Consider the following 16,672-nt stretch of genomic DNA (forward strand, 5'->3'; position numbering starts at 1 on the left):
CGTATGGAAGAAAAGGGACATAAGCATAACACCAGTTTACAAAACGCCAGCAAGAACCCCAACGCTAATGGAATTTGCTATAAATAACGGCGAAAATCAAAAGAACCAAAACGGTGATGATAGCAATAGTAATCATCCGATTCGTAGCCATCCTGATATGATAAGATTAGGCGTCAGCAACATGCAATAAGATCGGCAATCGGCCAGGGAGAGGCAAAAGGGGAGTCAGTACCTACGGGCCATGCCCCTCAACGTCTTGATACTAGTATCAACATAACCCTCACTCTGCTGCAAGTTGTTCCGAGCATTGGTGATCTGCTCGCGCTGCTCGTACAAGGTGCCGAGCGTGCCGCGCGCAACATCCTCCGTATCTAGCGCAATACGCTGACTCTGCTGTAAGCGAGCAGAGCTGCGCTCTAGTCTATCCGTACCGGAAAGCAACTGTTGTCTTTGTTCGAGGTGCTCATCCTGCGGCTCGTCGGTGTACCGATCTCCGAAGAGTGCCTGCCGATCATCCGATAGGGACTTGAGCTTGCGTTTGACCTCGTCGATATCGGTTGAGTAGTTGCGGAAGCGGACGTTGACTTTTGACCGGGCCGATGAGGGGATGTTCTGCTTCTCCATGCGCAGTTGGTCGAGCTAGATGGGGGATTGTCGGGTTAGCTTTCTGTCTTCTTTCTTGCCCTCTCGTACTTGTTGTCTTGTGGCGCATGTGTGTCTTTCTCGAGGTGCTGTGCACTCACCAGTTCCATCGCTTCGTCGAGTACTTGCTCTGCATTGGCGATTGCGGATTTCCGTTGCTCGCCGCTTGCCTCGGCGATCTGGTCCAGCTTCTGGTTCAGGTCTGCTTGCACCAGCTTCAGCTCATTCTCGTAGCTGGCGAACATCTCCGAGCCGGCGTCTGTGTCCATGGTGTTTGCCATAATGATGGGATATTTGTCTGGGGAGTAAAGGTGTCAACGTGGCTGATGTTGATGCAGGCTCCACCTTTATCTGGGGGGGCGGGTGACGCTTTTTCAATAGCGTTGAGTGGCGGTTCGGTCAAACTTGTCAAGGCTGCCCTCGGGGATAACGGAGTGAAGAATGGCTTTCGCAAAGAACTGAAAGCAAAAAAAGCTCGACTTTAGGAGTATAGCAATGAGATAGGATCAGTTGGGACAGGAACGGGTGGTGATGCGGAGTCACACGTGATCCCGACTTTGGGGTTGCATCAAATGATCTCTACTCATGTCTATGTGCTATATCCGACTACATCGTGTAGAGAATAAGTAAAAATGGAATTTGATACATAGCATTAGCGTAAAACCAGGCCCACACAAAACATTTCGCCTTTTCAATAAACATCCAACATACCCCAATGGTATACAAGATCATAGAACTTCAAATTTTGAGAGCCAATCATGACAGGAACTTGTCGCTATCCTGGCCAACAATGATTGCACTTCGCTTGGCATCCAGGAAGAGGTCCTCGCACTCAGCAACGTCGGCCTCCTCAATGCCACCAGGGCGGCCGTTGACGCGCGCAAGAATGCTGGCAGGGGTCAACAGCTGCAAGGCGTAGCGCAAGCTGACCTTGCTGCCATGCTCGGAGACCTTGTTAAGGGCAGGTTCAGTGATGTTGAGACCCTCGGTCTTGGCGCGCAGGCGGATGATGGTCTTGATCTCATCGGGGCTGTAGGGGTTGGTGGGGATGATAAGAAGGCGGGCAAGGAGATCGGGGGGAATGCCGTGGGCAGCGCTGATATCGTCAGTGCCACGGATGACTGTGTGGCCACGGTTGGAGGCGAGAATGACAATCGGGGAGATGGTCGATTCGAGGGCACGGTTCAGATATGTGAAGCACTCAATGTCAAGCATGTGAACCTAAGATGTGCTGTTAGCTACAAGTTCTGAAGATTGAAAGATCAATCTTAGCTCACCTCGTCAATGAACAAAACACCAGGAACCAGCTCGGCGACACCCTGGTCAATGTACCGGTTGACAACCTTGTTGATCTCCTGACGCAGCTTGTCCGTAATTTCCGTCTTCTTGGGCTTCATCAGCTGGCCCATCATGCTCATCACATCTTGGCCACCCTGTGGACGGGCATTGGCCATATCAAGATCGTGAAGTGTCACATCCTGGACAATCTCCTTCTTCTTGTGGACCTCGCCCTTGGGAACAGGCACATACTCCTCTGCCTCGAGATCGAACTCAGTCGCGTAGGCATCGGATCGGCCGACGCGCTTGCATGCTCCGGTGTTGGCTTCAATGTAGATGACGTCTCCGACAGTGACACGCTCCTTCTGAATTGCCTCGTAGATGCTAGGGTCCAGGCGAAGCTTCTTGCTTCCCTTGGCGGACTTCAGGCCGATAACCAGGTGGCTGATTGTGCGTCCGTATCCGCCCAGAGGGTTCTCGGTCTCTTCGGGAGTAAGCTCTGTCACTTCACCCTCGTACACTTCCTTGGTTTCGCGAACACGGAGGCCTATCGTATGTTAGCCCGCCATTCCATACTCGCTCGTTTTCGTATCGCATCCATACCGATAGCTCTCCGGAAGTTCTCCATCAATGCCTCGGTCTTCTTGACTTCTGCGGAGTAGACTTCGCTGCCGACGATGGGACAGAAAGGAACCTTGGTTCCCAGCTCCTGCGATACAGCAAGAGCCAAAGCAGTCTTTCCGGTGCCGGGGCCACCAGCAAGCAGGACAGCACGTCCAGCCATCTTTCTTGCCTTGATCAGGTCCACCACAATACCGCATGCCTGCGTATCGATTCAGCGTTAGCTATCTTTCCTGCATACCAAAACCAGTAAATCCAGTGTTGCTTCCGCTTACCTCACGGGCAGCTGCTTGTCCCACGAATCCATCTGCGGCCGTCTCCGAAGTTCCATCAGAGCGCAATCCAAGACCCCGAATGTGTGTATGCGCCGCGGTTCTGTTCTCGCGCGAGTTGCCCTTCACTTCACTGATCTGAACCATGATTGGGAGAGGTGCGGCCGCGTGAAGCCACAGGTATCAGCGGAGGTTTAGTCAATGGGTTAAATAGACGAAGAGAAATGAAAAGCAAAGCTTCAAATAAACAAGACAGATAGAAAAGGGAGGTAACGCGATGAATCTCAGAGGGACATGCTTCTGGCCGAAATTCGCGAGCAAGGGATCGTCAAATGAGAGCGCCGCGCCCAAGGCGGTGAACCACCCCAAATTCTTCCCTGGCTTCACTTCGTCTTCGCTTGTTGTTTGACGGCTTATTGCATTCTCGACGCTCGACGAGAAGTCAATCCCCGATCACAATGGCAGGCCTACACACAAAATCTGCCATGGCCGCCCCCTTCTCCCTGGCCGCGGCCTTCCGAAGCCTTTCCATCGCCGCTCCAAAGCGAGCTTTCTCAACGACACCGGCAACGCAATCAGTCCCCAAACTGCCTGAAGATGCCCCAGTCTACCCCTACGGACCCAACCGGTGGTACAAGCAATCCAACAGCGGTCTCTACGGCGGTGCCATGATCCGCTTCGGTAACAAGATTTCCAAGGGCCGCAACGAAGGCAAGACACGACGAAGCTGGAAGCCCAACGTTCGCCGGAAGAAGATTCCCAGCGAGGCACTTGGCGAAGAGCTGTTCATCAAGGTCACTCGACGTTCATTGCGATCAATCCAGAAGGCAGGCGGTCTAGACAACTACCTGCTCTCTGATCGGCCAAAACGTCTCAAGGAGCTGGGTCCGTTCGGTTGGAGCCTCCGACACCAGATCATGCAGACGCCAGCTATCCAGGAACGCTTCGATGCGCAGCGCGCGAAGTTGCAGGTTCCCAAGCCTCCCACATTCGAGGAATTCTTGGCGAGCAAGAAGACGGAAATGGAGCAGAAGATCAAGGACTTGGATATTGACTCCCTGACAAAGCCTCGTCCTTTCGGTCGTCAGTTCACCAATGTGCGCACGAAGGAGTAAAGCGGGAGTTTAGAACGATTGAGTTGATTCCTCGCATGCTGGGGGGTTTGGATAGGCGCTTGTATCATTATCCTAAAGAGCGGTGGATGGTTTCTTGAGCACCACGAATTTTGTGTCATCTTCGCGCCCTGTTCATTTCTTAGAAAATGATGGTGAGAACATTTTCACCTGGGTGTAATGTTTTTTTTATTTGAATTTGCATATTGGGTCTTCTATGTACTTATACTCCAATCTCATATCGTGTTTACTTTTCAAGGTTTTTGACCGGCTGCACACCGCATTTAGTCCACATATACTCTTGCTGCACTCATTTGCTTGTTTGGAAGCATATATCAAAACTCAGCAGAGCCAAAAAGAAGAGGAAACATCAAAGTTTCATCATCAACCGCAAAAGCACCCTCAATTTCATCCTCAAGCGAATCAAATCCCTGAACATTCGTACCCACAGACCCAGCATGACCCGTCCCTCGAAAGAACAGACACTCCTCAGAACACAAATGCCCCCCCAAATCAGCGGACAAAGCCTGATCATGCGGCTCGGGGAAATCCCTAGGGAAATCCTCCGTGATAATCTCACGAATCATACGCAAAACACCCCGATGCATAATGATCGAAACAAGTAAGGGCATCTGAGACTGAATATAGGAAGCAGATTCCGCCGAAATACGTCTCGGGGGTGGATCATCCACAATCATTCCGTAAACTGGGACTTCCCTAGCTAGTGTATCAAAGACGTCACGCAGGGGCTCAGCTTGGATCCATCGCTCGGCGAGGATGGCCAGTGCGGTTGAACAGGCTCGTAGTGCTTCGGGGACGTCGCGGGTTTTGTAGGCTGGCGTTTGGCGCTGGGGTGGTGTTGCCCAGAAGCAGTAGAGGAGTGTTATGCCTACAGCGACTTGGCTTAGGAGCTGGGTTTTGGATTTGGTTAGTCAATGTAAGAGAAGGGGGAGGCGATGCCAAGTACATACCCCAGGCCATAATTGGGCTGTTTGTCGATCTTTCTGAAATGTCCTGAATGTCATGGCGATTTGAACACATGCCGGGACGGACCGGTCTCCAAAGCCGCTGCATACGTTTTCTTTGGTGGGCTGGTGTAGTAAGAGGATTGTATAGTTATACGCCATGCCAACCCATCGATCGCTCGTGTAGCTTTTAGATGCTACATCGCTCAATAAACGCAGTTGAGATCTCCAGGCGTCCAATTCTCCTAGCATGTGCTCTCGCCATGTTGTTGAGGCGTTGATCTCTTCAAAATCTGACCGCATCATAGTACTGATAATCCGGGATTGGATACGTCTGCATCGGAATAGATGTAAAGCGGGTGAGACATGGGTTTTCTGGGATGGTGCTTCTATTCGGATGCGGCTGTCGTCTGAGCCATCGCGGTGGAGGTCTGAGTCTCCAACGTTTGAGAAAAGCTATCATTGTCAATTTATTGAAGTAGCAATAGAGGATGTAGACCATCGTCAGCTTACCGCTACGCTGATATGCTCGTCGCTGATATTGTTTGGGATATGATAGATCCAACTGATTAATCGATCCAAGGCATACGCAGACCAAAATACTCGGCGGCGGGTTTGGACCTCCAAAGAAAATACGGGATTCAGTACTTTCGGCTCACTCTCGGCTAGATGGAGCTGAGCCATGACACAGTACCTCATCGTTGCGGATACCATGGTAACGATCATTTGTGATGAGGGCGAGTGAAGCGCATGCAATGTTAGAAGTAGGTATGCTTGTGCATGTAGGATGGGATCGGGCTGCGCGAAAACGTAGGCAAGATATTTCATAGCAGTGTTATACAGTGACTGAATAGTTAGATCTTGCTCTTGGTTCCTTCAACATGGTATACTTCGCACTAACCTGAGACGTGGCGATGTCACTTTCAGACACGCGAGGCGTCAAAAGTAGGGCAACAGCGTGCACCTAAAAAGGTCCGCATGTTAACACAATGAAGGTGGGATTAATAGATATCCAACATACCATGGTGACAAAATAGTCCTTCCATAGCCCCTGCTCATGTCTAGCGCTATCCAGATATGAATGAGCCTTCCAAGATTCATACCAGCCGAGGAATGTATCGAGATGAAGAAAAGGATATCGCGGGTTGACTCTTTCAAGATATATTTGAACGAGCCGATCAGATACCTCCCTTGGAAGACGTAATAGGCGGTTTGATTGGGATATCTGATCTGTGAACGGAGATGATATAATGGCGTTTGGTGTCTCATGCTGTTTTATTGGTGATACACAGGGATCAGAATTTGCGAGAGTGGCTAGTATACCAATCAATAAGCTGGAGTGTCCGCATTGGCCTTGCGGGACTGGTAATGCCTCTCCGGCATTCGAATACGGTAGTGGTGGTGTCGGGCGTGGTGCAGTAGATGCTAGAAGAGGAACCTGGGCTGCTTGGGGATTTGAAGATGACCCGTCTTGCGACAAATTTTGATTTATCTGCCGTCTTGAAGTACGAGAATCAATGTCTGATTCTGGCTCTGAAATTGCGCGCTCGAATGTTCTCTTGTTCAAAGATCCGTCATTTCTCGAGCGTGGAGTGTCTTGTGCTGTCCCCTGCCGGCTAACAGGAGTAGTATTTTCTGATCTCTGTCCTGCCTGAGACTCAAGGTCTACGATCCTCTCCTCGAGCGCTCTAGCATATCTATAAGCAGATTAGTAGTAAATCCGGCAACGGAGTTGGCGAGACTTACTCAGTACTGACACGAGCCCTTCGTGTCACCGGCTCACTTGATATACATTCTGTACGTTATCAGACAATGTCCAATTGGTCCTGTGTAGAAGATACTTACCTTCATTTGCCGTTGTGCAATTATCACACGGTCTTTTGTCAGTGCACTAAACAGGTTCTTAGTTTTGCATTGACAGATTGCAGTCAAATAAACTCACTTTTTGCTTTCGAGACCGACACCTTCGACAAGCCAATGCTTTCTGTCTCTTGGGTGAATGATCTCCCTCCATTCGGCACTTATCGATTCATACGCATCGGAGCTTGAAGTCCGATGGGCTGCCAAATTTTTGGAGTATGGGTCCACGTGACTATGATTCTTTGAAAAACTGTAAGCAAAAGAGGATTTAAAGCCTTGTTCCTATGTTCTTGGCTACTTTTCATAGATAAATCAGGTCTAAGGGTTTTACTTACACATCTTAGCCGCACAGAAGTGCAAGTGCCGAAGAGTCTATCGGAGTGCCAAAGTCCGTCGGAGGTTACAGCGTCCGGCAAGAACCCCGGCTTGAGTACTTCACTTACCACCATTATAAATTATAAATTATTTTCGCCTTCCAATCTCCTCTCTTCAATAATCTCAATCCGAGAAGAAACAAACTATGCCCCAAAAGATCACCGTGGCAGTGGCGCAAGCCCGCACCCTCTCTACACTAGAGACAACCCTGGGCGCCTTGAAGCAAATAACCCAACACGCAGCATCAAAGGGAGTCCATCTCATCCTCTTCCCAGAGGCCTACCTAGGCGGCTATCCACGCACCTGTGATTTCGGAACAGCTGTAGGCGCCCGCGAACCGCATGGTCGCGATCAATTCCTGGAATATTTCCGCGCAGCCGTCGACCTGGGCGATACGCCTGCTGGGGCCGGGGATGATTGGGTTGAGCGGAAACTACCTGTGGCGAAAGGACGGGATCATCGGGGCGATGGGACTAGGGAGTTTCTTGAGAAGGTGGCCCGGGAGACGGGGGTGTTTATTGCTACTGGGTTGATTGAACGGGCTGGGGGCAGTTTGTATTGTTCCGCTTTGTATGTCGATCCCGTGCGGGGAGTGTTGGGGAAGAGGAGGAAGGTTATGCCGGTAAGTAATCAGTTTCTCGTCTTTTTGGCTGTTGGTTTTATGAGGATACTCGGAATGTAAAGGCTGACGTTTACTTGAATCTGGTGGAAAAGACTGCCTCGGAGCGTCTTGTTTGGGCTCAGGGGTCGCCTTCTACCCTCAAGGCTATTACTACTGAGCTCAATGGTGTCAAGCTTATCATTGCTGCTGCTATCTGCTGGGAAAGCTTCATGCCCTTGCTTCGGCAGAGTCTTTACTCGCAGAATGTGAATATCTATCTCGCGCCGACGGCTGATGGTCGTGATACCTGGTTGCCTCTTATGCGTACGATTGGTGGCGAAGGTCGGACCTTCGTGCTCTCTTGCAACCAGTGCGTGCGATATAACGAGCTTCCATCCTGGATTACCCAGCAGGGCAACACTTCCAAGGGTAGGAACACACATCACTCTTCATATGCCTTCTAAGACCCGACTAACTGTGTCCTAGATATCCCAGATCACTATGTTTCGCGCGGTGGCTCTTGCATCGTCGGACCGCTCGGTGAAGTCGTGGCCGAGCCCATCTGGGAGGTCTGCACCGATGACGCCGATGGTTCTAAGATTGCAGATGGGCTTGTGATCTCTGAGATTGACCTGGAGGATTGTGAGCGTGGCAGACTTGATCTGGACGTCGCAGGGAGCTATTCGCGAAATGACGCCTTCAAGTTGTCGGTTGAGGGATTGGATCTGAACCCTCCTCCGTTTTAGTTGAAGAGTTCTGATTCTCGCGTGGGGCAAACATTGCCTTGCCGTGCCTCAGTCGATGCTTTGGATATAGCCATACGTGTGTTTTTGGATAAGAAATCAAATCTATTTATGTCCTATTTCAACAGACTTACAGTGTGGGAGGGGGAATAAAGCTTTCAATGGGTTCAAAATGTAAAGTGTGGGTTATAATGACATGTATAGCCAGGAACGTGGTAGATATATATACGGGGCCACATGCAGTTTATAGTTTTGGAAGCTCAATATAAAAATTGATACAACTTTATTTATTTTACAGTAGAAAGATAACAGAACTACCAAGCGAATCACGAATATCCCTTTAATCAATTATTCTCTGGATGCAGATGGAAGCCCGTTGGAATGCAAGTGACGCATTCGGATGGGAGCTCCGAGCTCGGGATCGACCTCGGGATGATCTCCGCCCTTCTTCTTCACACTTCAACATCTCCAATTCAAGTCACTGAGATTATTATGATTTAAACTTGATATCTGGATCCCTTACCTTCCAGTCCAGTACTGGGGAGAATGCAATTCGCCCTACCTCCACGGAGGAGTCCCCTCCCAATCGCGCGATCATCGCGAACGCCGTCCTACCGAAGAAAGCAGCTCAAGACAGTCGCCATATTCGGCTTCGCAATTTTCTCTCTCCTCTACCTATTACACCATTTCTTCTCCTCAACCTCGACACCCGCTGCTGCATCAGCAGGCACTTCAGGTGTCGTGATTGTCACACTACTTGATCGCAAACACTTTAGTGAAAGCTATGTGAAGAAGATCGTCGCAAACCGGGAAGATTATGCAAAGCGTCATGGTAAGCAGAACCCCCGAAAGATCCAGTACTTCCCAGAAGATACCCAGCACCGGACAAACAACCAAGCTAACCTCCGCACCCCGCAAACAGGGTATACAAACTTCTTCGCCAGCATCTCCGACTACGACGAAGCCATCGGCGACGCCCCAAAAAGCTGGGCAGTCGCCCCAGCAGTCCGACATGCAATCGCCACCCACCCGCGCGCGGCATACTTCTTCCATCTGAGCCCCCACTCTCTCATCATGAACCCGAGCAAATCGCTCAAATCACACCTTCTCGAAAAGGGCCGGTTGGAATCTTTGATGTTGAAGGATACGCCCATCGTGCCGCCCGATAGCATCATCAAGACATTCACACATCTAAAGGAGAAGGATGTGGATCTGATTATCACGCAGGACAAGGAGGATCTCAATCCCGGGAGTTTTATCCTTCGGAACGGAGAGTTTGCGCGGTTTTTCCTTGATATCTGGTTTGATCCGTTGTATCGGAATTACAATTTTGCTAAGGCGGAAATTCATGGTTTGGTGTGTTGATATCTTTGAGGTACTTCGGGGACGTTGGCTGACTTTCGCGCTCTTTTAGGATCATATCATGCAATGGCATCCGACTGTTCTTGCCCGCACTGCCTTGGTACCTCAGCGTACTTTGAGTTCGTATGGCAAAGATTCCTCGACTGCTTCGTTGGATGGGATCTACAAAGATGGTGATCTTGTAGTTCAATTCCAGGGCTGTGAGGAAACAGAGGGCCGTGATTGCGCGCAAGAATTTGAGCCATATTACAAGTTGTGGCAGAAGAAAGTGAAGAGTGACTAACTGTCTTGTCTCGCTTGCATGGATGGAATATGAGTGGCGTACGAGGGGGTTGCATTAATGAACTAGACTGCTTGATTGTAGGGGAATGGCGTTTTGGGTCGGCTTTTCCTTGTATAATGTTCCGGGTCTGGTCGGCGTTTTGGTCGAGGACTTCAACATATAGCGGTGTCTTTGCTTTACTTTGCATATGTTCGAATGGAGCACTATTATCATTTTCACGATTTGCTATGCCCTATTTTGAAGTGATACATTGCTTGATTGTATCAGCAATTGGTAAATATATCTTTGCTCGCGACAATCGACGTCGATCGATAATCTGCTTGAGAGTAAGTTATGTCTCAAGCCCTCAATCAAGGAAATTCCAAGCCTTGCTGTGGTTTCATCCACAACACTCAACTCAACCACTCATTCTATGCCAACCCAGGCATTGACCATACAATCCACTTATAGAAGGCCAGGTAGGATAACGGTGCGCTTCTTCTTGTACTTGTCACCGAACTCCTTGCGATACCGCTTCTCCTTCTTCCAAGCCCAGCTCCACATCTGCAAACCACCAACCAAGATAAAGAACAGCACACTCCAGTTGCACTGACTAACCAGGTAAACACCAAACCAAGCCAAAATCTCAAAGAAGTAGTTGGGGCAAGTAACCCAGTTGAAACCAAATCCGGAGGGAATACCTCGTTCAGTAGTACCCGCACGACGAAGATTACGCAGAATCAAGTGCGCATTCAAGTTGGCAAGCTGACTGAAAGAGTAGAGAGCTAGACCGGCATACACAAGAGCCTCGTTGGGCGAGTCCGTGGCGGCCGTCGAGTTCGGGCGGAAGACCCAGTAGGCGATGTTGAAGCCGGCCAGGGCCCAGTAGTGGGCGCTGTTCTTGACGATGTTGCGGGCGGGCATGGTGGCATTGCTGAAGCGGTGGACGAAGATGGTTTCGAACTCGCGCTTGAGGAAGTGGGCTGTTAGGAGGCCGCACACGAGGCGCTGGACGTGCGAGGGTTCGGGGAGGGGCTTGTCATAGTTGAAGTACAGGAGGGGGCGGAGGGGGAAGAGGAAGAGCGCGGGGATCAGGAGGGGTCCTAGGTATTCGATGATGAAGACTGTGCGCCAGGCGATTTGGGGGCCTGTTTTGATTTTGATGATGGGTTAGTCTTTCTGTTCGTGGAGTCCGGGGATTCCTTGATCTCCAGACGGCGGGATATATAGGCACGCACCGAGATCCTTGACGTGGATTACACTTGAGTTGCGCAGGCCAGTTTCGTCAATGGTGGTACCGTTCGAGTTTGGTACCACGCTGCGGTCGCTACCCTTGGTGATTCTCATCCGGTGGATTGAGCACCCGGAGGCTGCGGAGAGCGCAGTGTGCAGTTCTTCTGTAGAGGCATTGAGGCTGATCTCGACCTCCTTGGGAAGCTTTCGGATGGGCTTGCCTGTATAAATATTAGCAATGGTCTTTGGGCGCTCTCAGTAGTTTTCTAGAGCTTTTGTTGGAAATAAACAGGAGCTATCATTGCGTACCCCTTGGCTCCACGGTGAGCGTGATATTCGACATGACGGAAGATGTAGCCCAAGCTATCGCAAGACTTGGATTATGATGCTAGGTCAAACCAAGTGAACTTGTTGAGGTTGCAATTGGACTAGAAATTGTGCAGTCCCAACATACTCGGTATTGGGACCTCGGCCGACATCACGTGCAGACACCTGAGGCCAACATATCAAAAGGCTTGGCAGCTGAAAGTCGACTCTCGTGGACCCCAAGGTGCGCAATTGATGTATTGTCGTACAATTATTACTTGGTTCACGCATGGCTCGGATTAGTCTTTCCGATACACTCGGAATATGAGGACCATGCGACAGGAACAAGTCCCTCAGAAGGTGGGCATCATGCCTCTTTTCTTAAAGGTTATAGAGGCTCATCCGGTGTCAGCTGGCTAAAGTACTAAAGTACAAACTACGGGGCAAAGGCAGTGCACAGCTGAAGACCAACATAACGCTAGCATAACGGCCAAATCACATCAAATCAGAACTGATATGGCCCCGCTGGGTCTCAGCTCGAACGGCTAGTCCGGCCGACATCGCCAATCAACGCCTCATCCGTGACAATTCCTCGCCTTTTCCCAATCAGATTTGGTCTGACTGTGATTATGAACAGCCCTCCCTTTTTTTTTTTTTTTCTTTCTAATTCACCCAGGCTATAGTTAGTCTGCGAAGCCGAGACTCATGCATCGCATATCTCCGGGTCTGTTTAGCCGCTGTTAACACTCCAATCACATGGTTCAGACCATATCTGTCAAAAGACGGTTGCATTTCACTCCCACTAGGCCCTCGTATTTAGTCCTTAAGTCGTTCAATGACTAGCAAATACCAATATGGATCTGACAGGGGCATCTAACTCGCGAATCAGCGATGTCTTATTGCTCAATGGGCTGGTGGGGCGTTCGTCTGTCATCTCCAGCTGCAGAGCTAGAATGCGCTAGGAATGACCACAAATGGAGACACGGCTGGCCTTATTGTGGGTGAATTCAGCCGTACTGCTCGGCTGATGGGCTTGCGATTACTCCGCGTTTTCTTATAATTTATATCCTATCCCATTTCCCCCGAGGGATCGCATGATGATTCAATTCTTCTCCTAGCTCCTACTGTGTCTGTCGGTGGTGCTCTTTCTCTGCTGCCTCTTTCCTATATACATCTTTGCGACGCTGCCTAGGTAATTTCTTACTACATTGCCTAATCCCCTGCCCTGCACGTGTCTGGTAAGCTCCTGGTTCAGTTTCCTTTCACTTTCTTCGTTCCCTTGCAAATCTTGCTCTTGCTCCCCTTCTTCAAGGCGTGACTTGTTGAAACCATACTGTTGTCAGCAAAAGCTGTTCTGAGCTGTTCTGAGCCGTTCTTCACACCCATTGAACCCCAAACTGACACAGTGTAGTTACCACCTGTGTCCGCCCTGCACTTCACTTTTCATCCTGTACCATATTCTCTCAATTCACAATGGGAGAGCAAGACTCTGCCAACGGCAACAAAATTGCCCAGGTCGAACAAGTCGTGGCTGCTGCGTTGAGGCCATTGCCTACTCAAACTGGCGATGGGAGCTACATCCAAGCGCCAACCGTGACAGGTCTCGCCAAGGACCTGCTCCATTTCGACCTCAAAGATGCCAAAACCCTGGCCGAGGTCGCCAAATCGGCCATCACTGGCGAGGCTGTCAATGACAGAGATTACATCATGGAGCGTGTGATTCAGGTTCGTCAACGCATAACTAATTGACCAGCACAGTCTAACCCATTCTACAGCTTGCTGCTGGTTTGCCCTCAACATCTCGGAACGGCAAGGAGCTGACCAACACCTTCCTGAACCAATTGTGGGGAGATCTGGAACACCCGCCGATCTCGTGAGTTGATCACTTTAAACAGACGATCGTTATTACTGACCATCGATAGCTATCTGGGACGTGATGCTGCATACCGCAAGGCTGATGGATCTGGAAACGTATGATTTGCCTACCTCGAGCCTCGTAACCCCAGCTAACACGCTCTAGAATACCTTCTGGCCCCAAATCGGAGCTGCTAATACCCCCTATGCCCGGTCTGTTCGACCCAAGACGATGCAGCCCGCTGCTCTTCCAGAGCCAGAGGCCCTGTTTGATAGTCTCCTGGCTCGCAAAGAGTTCAAAGAACACCCGAACAAGATTTCTAGCGTGCTGTTCTACCTTGCTTCTATCATTATTCACGGTATGTGAACCTGGTTCGTTGGGTGCTGAATGGTGAAGCTGACAGCAAGTAGACCTATTCCAGACCGACCCCAGAGATCAAACGAAATCACTGTGTTCCTCATACCTCGACCTGGCTCCTCTTTATGGAAATAATCAGACAGAGCAAAATGCAGTCAGAACCTTCAAGGATGGAAAGTTGAAGCCCGATTGCTTTTCTACAAAGCGGATTCTCGGATTCCCACCTGGTGTGGGTGTCCTTCTTATTATGTTCAACCGTTTCCACAACTCTGTTGCGACACAATTGGCGGCTATCAATGAAGGTGGTAGGTTCACAAAGCCAGATGTGTCTAACACGCAAGCCCTTGCTACTTGGGAGAACGACCTCTTCCAGACAGCACGGCTGGTCACTTGTGGGCTTTATGTCAACATCATTCTGAAGGATTATGTTCGAACCATTCTCAATGTCAACCGAACTGACAGTGTATGGAGTTTGGACCCTCGGGCAGACATCAAGGATAGCTTGCTTGGTGAAGCTGCTTCCCAGGCTACTGGAAACCAAACATCGGCCGAGTTCAACTTGGTTTATCGCTGGCACTCCTGTGTCTCGGCTCGGGACCAGAAGTGGTCAGAGGATTTATACAAAGAGTTGTTCCAAGGTCAGGACACAACCAAAATCTCACTGCAGCAATTTACAGGAGGTCTCAGACAATGGGAGTCAAAGCTTCCAGCAGATCCCCAGGAACGCCCGTTCGCTGGGATGAAACGCCAAGCAAATGGATTGTTTGACGACAATGACCTGGTCAAAATCTTCCAGGAGAGTGTCGAAGATCCCGCTGGGGCGTTTGGTTCCCTCAATGTCCCAGAGGTTTTCAGAAGCATTGAGGTCCTCGGCATCAAACAAGCCCGCTCATGGAATCTGGCTACCCTGAATGAGTTCCGCCAGTACTTCAACTTGGCTCCTTATCAGACTTTCGAAGAGATCAACTCGGATCCGTACATTGCTGATCAGCTCAGACACTTCTACGACCACCCTGATCTCGTTGAGCTGTACCCAGGACTTATTGTGGAAGAGGCCAAACAACCCATGACTCCGGGCAGCGGCCTATGCACCAATTTCACTACCTCCAGAGCCATTCTTTCGGACGCGGTTGCTCTCGTTCGCGGCGACCGCTTCTACACTGTTGACTTCACCCCGAAGCATCTCACAAACTGGGCCTTCAACGAGATTAACCATGATAACTCCATTGATGGTGGTCAGGTCTTCTACAAGCTGGCCCTGAAGGCGTTCCCCAACCACTTCCGAGGCGACTCAGTTTATGCACATTTCCCTATGGTTGTGCCAGACGAGAACCACAAGATCCTAAGCAGCCTTGGCACAGTCAAGTCTTACAGCTTCGACCGGCCTTTCTATAAGTCCCCGGCTCTCTTCATCAACTCTCACTCTGCTTGCACAAGCATCCTGAATGACCAAGAGGGTTTCAAGGTACTATGGGGCGAGAAGATTCAGTTCCTGATGGAAAATAGCGGCCGTCCCTATGGTCGAGCCTTCGCCTTGTCGGGTGATCTCCCTCCCAATGCAGGCTCGCGGAAGATGCTCGGCGCTGCCCTGTACCGGGAGAAGTGGGAGTCCGAAGTGAGATCCTTCTATGAGGATATTACTCTGAAACTTCTGGAGCGCAATTCGTACAAGATCGCTGGAGTCAACCAAGTTGATATCGTCCGCGATGTTGCCGATCTCGCCCAAGTCCACTTCTGTGCCAACGTCTTCTCCTTGTCCTTGAAGACCGAATCAAACCCCAGAGGCGTATTCAGCGAGCAGGAACTGTACCAGATTATGGCTGTGATCTTTGCCTGCATCTTCTATGATGTCGATGTCTCCAAGTCTTTCCAGCTTTGCCAGACTGCCCGCAGGGTTGCGCAACAGCTGGGTGAATTGACGTTGGCTAACGTCGAGCTTGTCTCCAAGACTGGCTTCATTTCCACCCTGGTCAACCGCCTCCACCGCCACGATATCCTGAGTGAATATGGCGTTCACATGATCCAGCGCCTGCTTGACAGCGGTCTACCGGTTAAGGATATTGTGTGGTCGCACATTCTCCCCACAGCTGGTGCATTGGTTGCAAACCAGGCTCAGCTCTTCTCTCAGTGTCTTGACTATTATCTCTCCGATGAGGCGGCTGAACACCTGGCTGAGATCCAGCGCTTGTCCAGAGAGGACACACCCGAGGCTGATGAGATCCTCGTGCGATAGTAAGTTCTTTTATCTTAGTATCTCAAGTGTAGCATATACTGACCGCATCCAGCTTCATGGAAGGTGCTAGGCTGCGATGCTCAGTCGCATTGCCCCGCATTGTGTCAAAGCCAACTGTTGTCGAAGACAACGGCCAGAACGTCACCCTGAAAGCTGGCCAGGAGATCATTTGTAACTTGGTGAGTCCTTGCCATCTCCCCTGACTGAAAGCCCATCCCTGTCAGCGATCGGACCTAACGGATCTCCAAATTATAGGTTGTTGCAGGACGTGATCCTATCGCCTTCCCCGATCCCGACAAGGTCCGTCTTGATCGCGATATGAGCCTGTATACCCACTTTGGCTTTGGCCCTCACCAATGCCTGGGTGTTAAGATGTGCCCTATTGCGCTGTCCACCATGCTCAAGACTCTGGGCAGACTAGACAACCTCCGTCGTGCCCCTGGACTCCAAGGTCACCTGAAGAGGCTCGACGGTCTGGGAGGGATTGCCATGTACATGGACGCTCAACACAGTAGCTTCTCCCCATTCCCCATGACTATGAAGATTCAGTGGGACGGAGAGCTCCCTGCCAGACGGGAGTAAAGGGAATTGAATT

General features: G+C 50.4%; 8 protein-coding genes across 8 annotated transcripts; 4 read left to right on the forward strand and 4 right to left on the reverse strand.

Annotated features, from left to right (window-relative positions):
* Positions 1 to 64: 64 nt before the first annotated feature.
* N7446_011085 (v-SNARE protein VTI1) lies at positions 65 to 923 on the reverse strand (the record flags this gene model as incomplete). The annotated part of the gene is made up of 3 exons (XM_058519827.1): positions 65 to 152; positions 233 to 639; positions 744 to 923. The coding sequence occupies 3 exons, from the start codon at positions 921 to 923 to the stop codon at positions 65 to 67; spliced, it is 675 nt and encodes a 224-aa protein (XP_058367351.1).
* Positions 924 to 1,398: 475 nt separating this feature from the next.
* rvb1 (RuvB family ATP-dependent DNA helicase pontin) lies at positions 1,399 to 2,960 on the reverse strand (the record flags this gene model as incomplete). The annotated part of the gene is made up of 4 exons (XM_058519828.1): positions 1,399 to 1,863; positions 1,920 to 2,467; positions 2,524 to 2,743; positions 2,817 to 2,960. The coding sequence occupies 4 exons, from the start codon at positions 2,958 to 2,960 to the stop codon at positions 1,399 to 1,401; spliced, it is 1,377 nt and encodes a 458-aa protein (XP_058367352.1).
* Positions 2,961 to 3,271: 311 nt separating this feature from the next.
* On the forward strand, positions 3,272 to 3,928 carry N7446_011087 (mitochondrial 54S ribosomal protein bL28m; the record flags this gene model as incomplete). The annotated part of the gene is made up of 1 exon (XM_058519829.1): positions 3,272 to 3,928. The coding sequence occupies one exon, from the start codon at positions 3,272 to 3,274 to the stop codon at positions 3,926 to 3,928; it is 657 nt and encodes a 218-aa protein (XP_058367353.1).
* A 332-nt stretch (positions 3,929 to 4,260) lies between these two features.
* N7446_011088 (fungal specific transcription factor domain-containing protein) lies at positions 4,261 to 6,981 on the reverse strand (the record flags this gene model as incomplete). The annotated part of the gene is made up of 8 exons (XM_058519830.1): positions 4,261 to 4,836; positions 4,897 to 5,346; positions 5,404 to 5,736; positions 5,792 to 5,854; positions 5,912 to 6,587; positions 6,637 to 6,685; positions 6,736 to 6,767; positions 6,833 to 6,981. Coding segments are annotated over 8 exons (2,328 nt in total), but the record flags the coding sequence as incomplete, so codon positions are not given.
* A 289-nt stretch (positions 6,982 to 7,270) lies between these two features.
* Positions 7,271 to 8,472, forward strand: N7446_011089 (nitrilase; the record flags this gene model as incomplete). The annotated part of the gene is made up of 3 exons (XM_058519831.1): positions 7,271 to 7,747; positions 7,840 to 8,155; positions 8,213 to 8,472. 3 exons carry the CDS (start codon positions 7,271 to 7,273, stop codon positions 8,470 to 8,472), a joined length of 1,053 nt encoding a protein of 350 aa, XP_058367355.1.
* Positions 8,473 to 9,015: 543 nt separating this feature from the next.
* N7446_011090 (putative alpha-1,6-mannosyltransferase subunit) lies at positions 9,016 to 10,114 on the forward strand (the record flags this gene model as incomplete). Its single annotated transcript, XM_058519832.1, has 3 exons — positions 9,016 to 9,301; positions 9,392 to 9,825; positions 9,884 to 10,114. The coding sequence occupies 3 exons, from the start codon at positions 9,016 to 9,018 to the stop codon at positions 10,112 to 10,114; spliced, it is 951 nt and encodes a 316-aa protein (XP_058367356.1).
* Positions 10,115 to 10,558: 444 nt separating this feature from the next.
* Positions 10,559 to 11,669, reverse strand: N7446_011091 (trans-2-enoyl-CoA reductase (NADPH) TSC13; the record flags this gene model as incomplete). Its single annotated transcript, XM_058519833.1, has 3 exons — positions 10,559 to 11,241; positions 11,332 to 11,547; positions 11,636 to 11,669. The coding sequence occupies 3 exons, from the start codon at positions 11,667 to 11,669 to the stop codon at positions 10,559 to 10,561; spliced, it is 933 nt and encodes a 310-aa protein (XP_058367357.1).
* A 1,436-nt stretch (positions 11,670 to 13,105) lies between these two features.
* N7446_011092 (peroxidase/cytochrome P450 family protein) lies at positions 13,106 to 16,659 on the forward strand (the record flags this gene model as incomplete). The annotated part of the gene is made up of 7 exons (XM_058519834.1): positions 13,106 to 13,357; positions 13,408 to 13,505; positions 13,555 to 13,603; positions 13,653 to 13,845; positions 13,898 to 16,076; positions 16,130 to 16,256; positions 16,333 to 16,659. The coding sequence occupies 7 exons, from the start codon at positions 13,106 to 13,108 to the stop codon at positions 16,657 to 16,659; spliced, it is 3,225 nt and encodes a 1,074-aa protein (XP_058367358.1).
* Between the last annotated feature and the right edge of the window lie 13 nt (positions 16,660 to 16,672).

This window comes from Penicillium canescens, assembly GCF_028828765.1.
Source record: "Penicillium canescens strain IBT 15451 chromosome Unknown utg000008l_segment0_segment0, whole genome shotgun sequence".
In the NCBI taxonomy this organism is placed as follows: domain Eukaryota; kingdom Fungi; phylum Ascomycota; class Eurotiomycetes; order Eurotiales; family Aspergillaceae; genus Penicillium; species Penicillium canescens.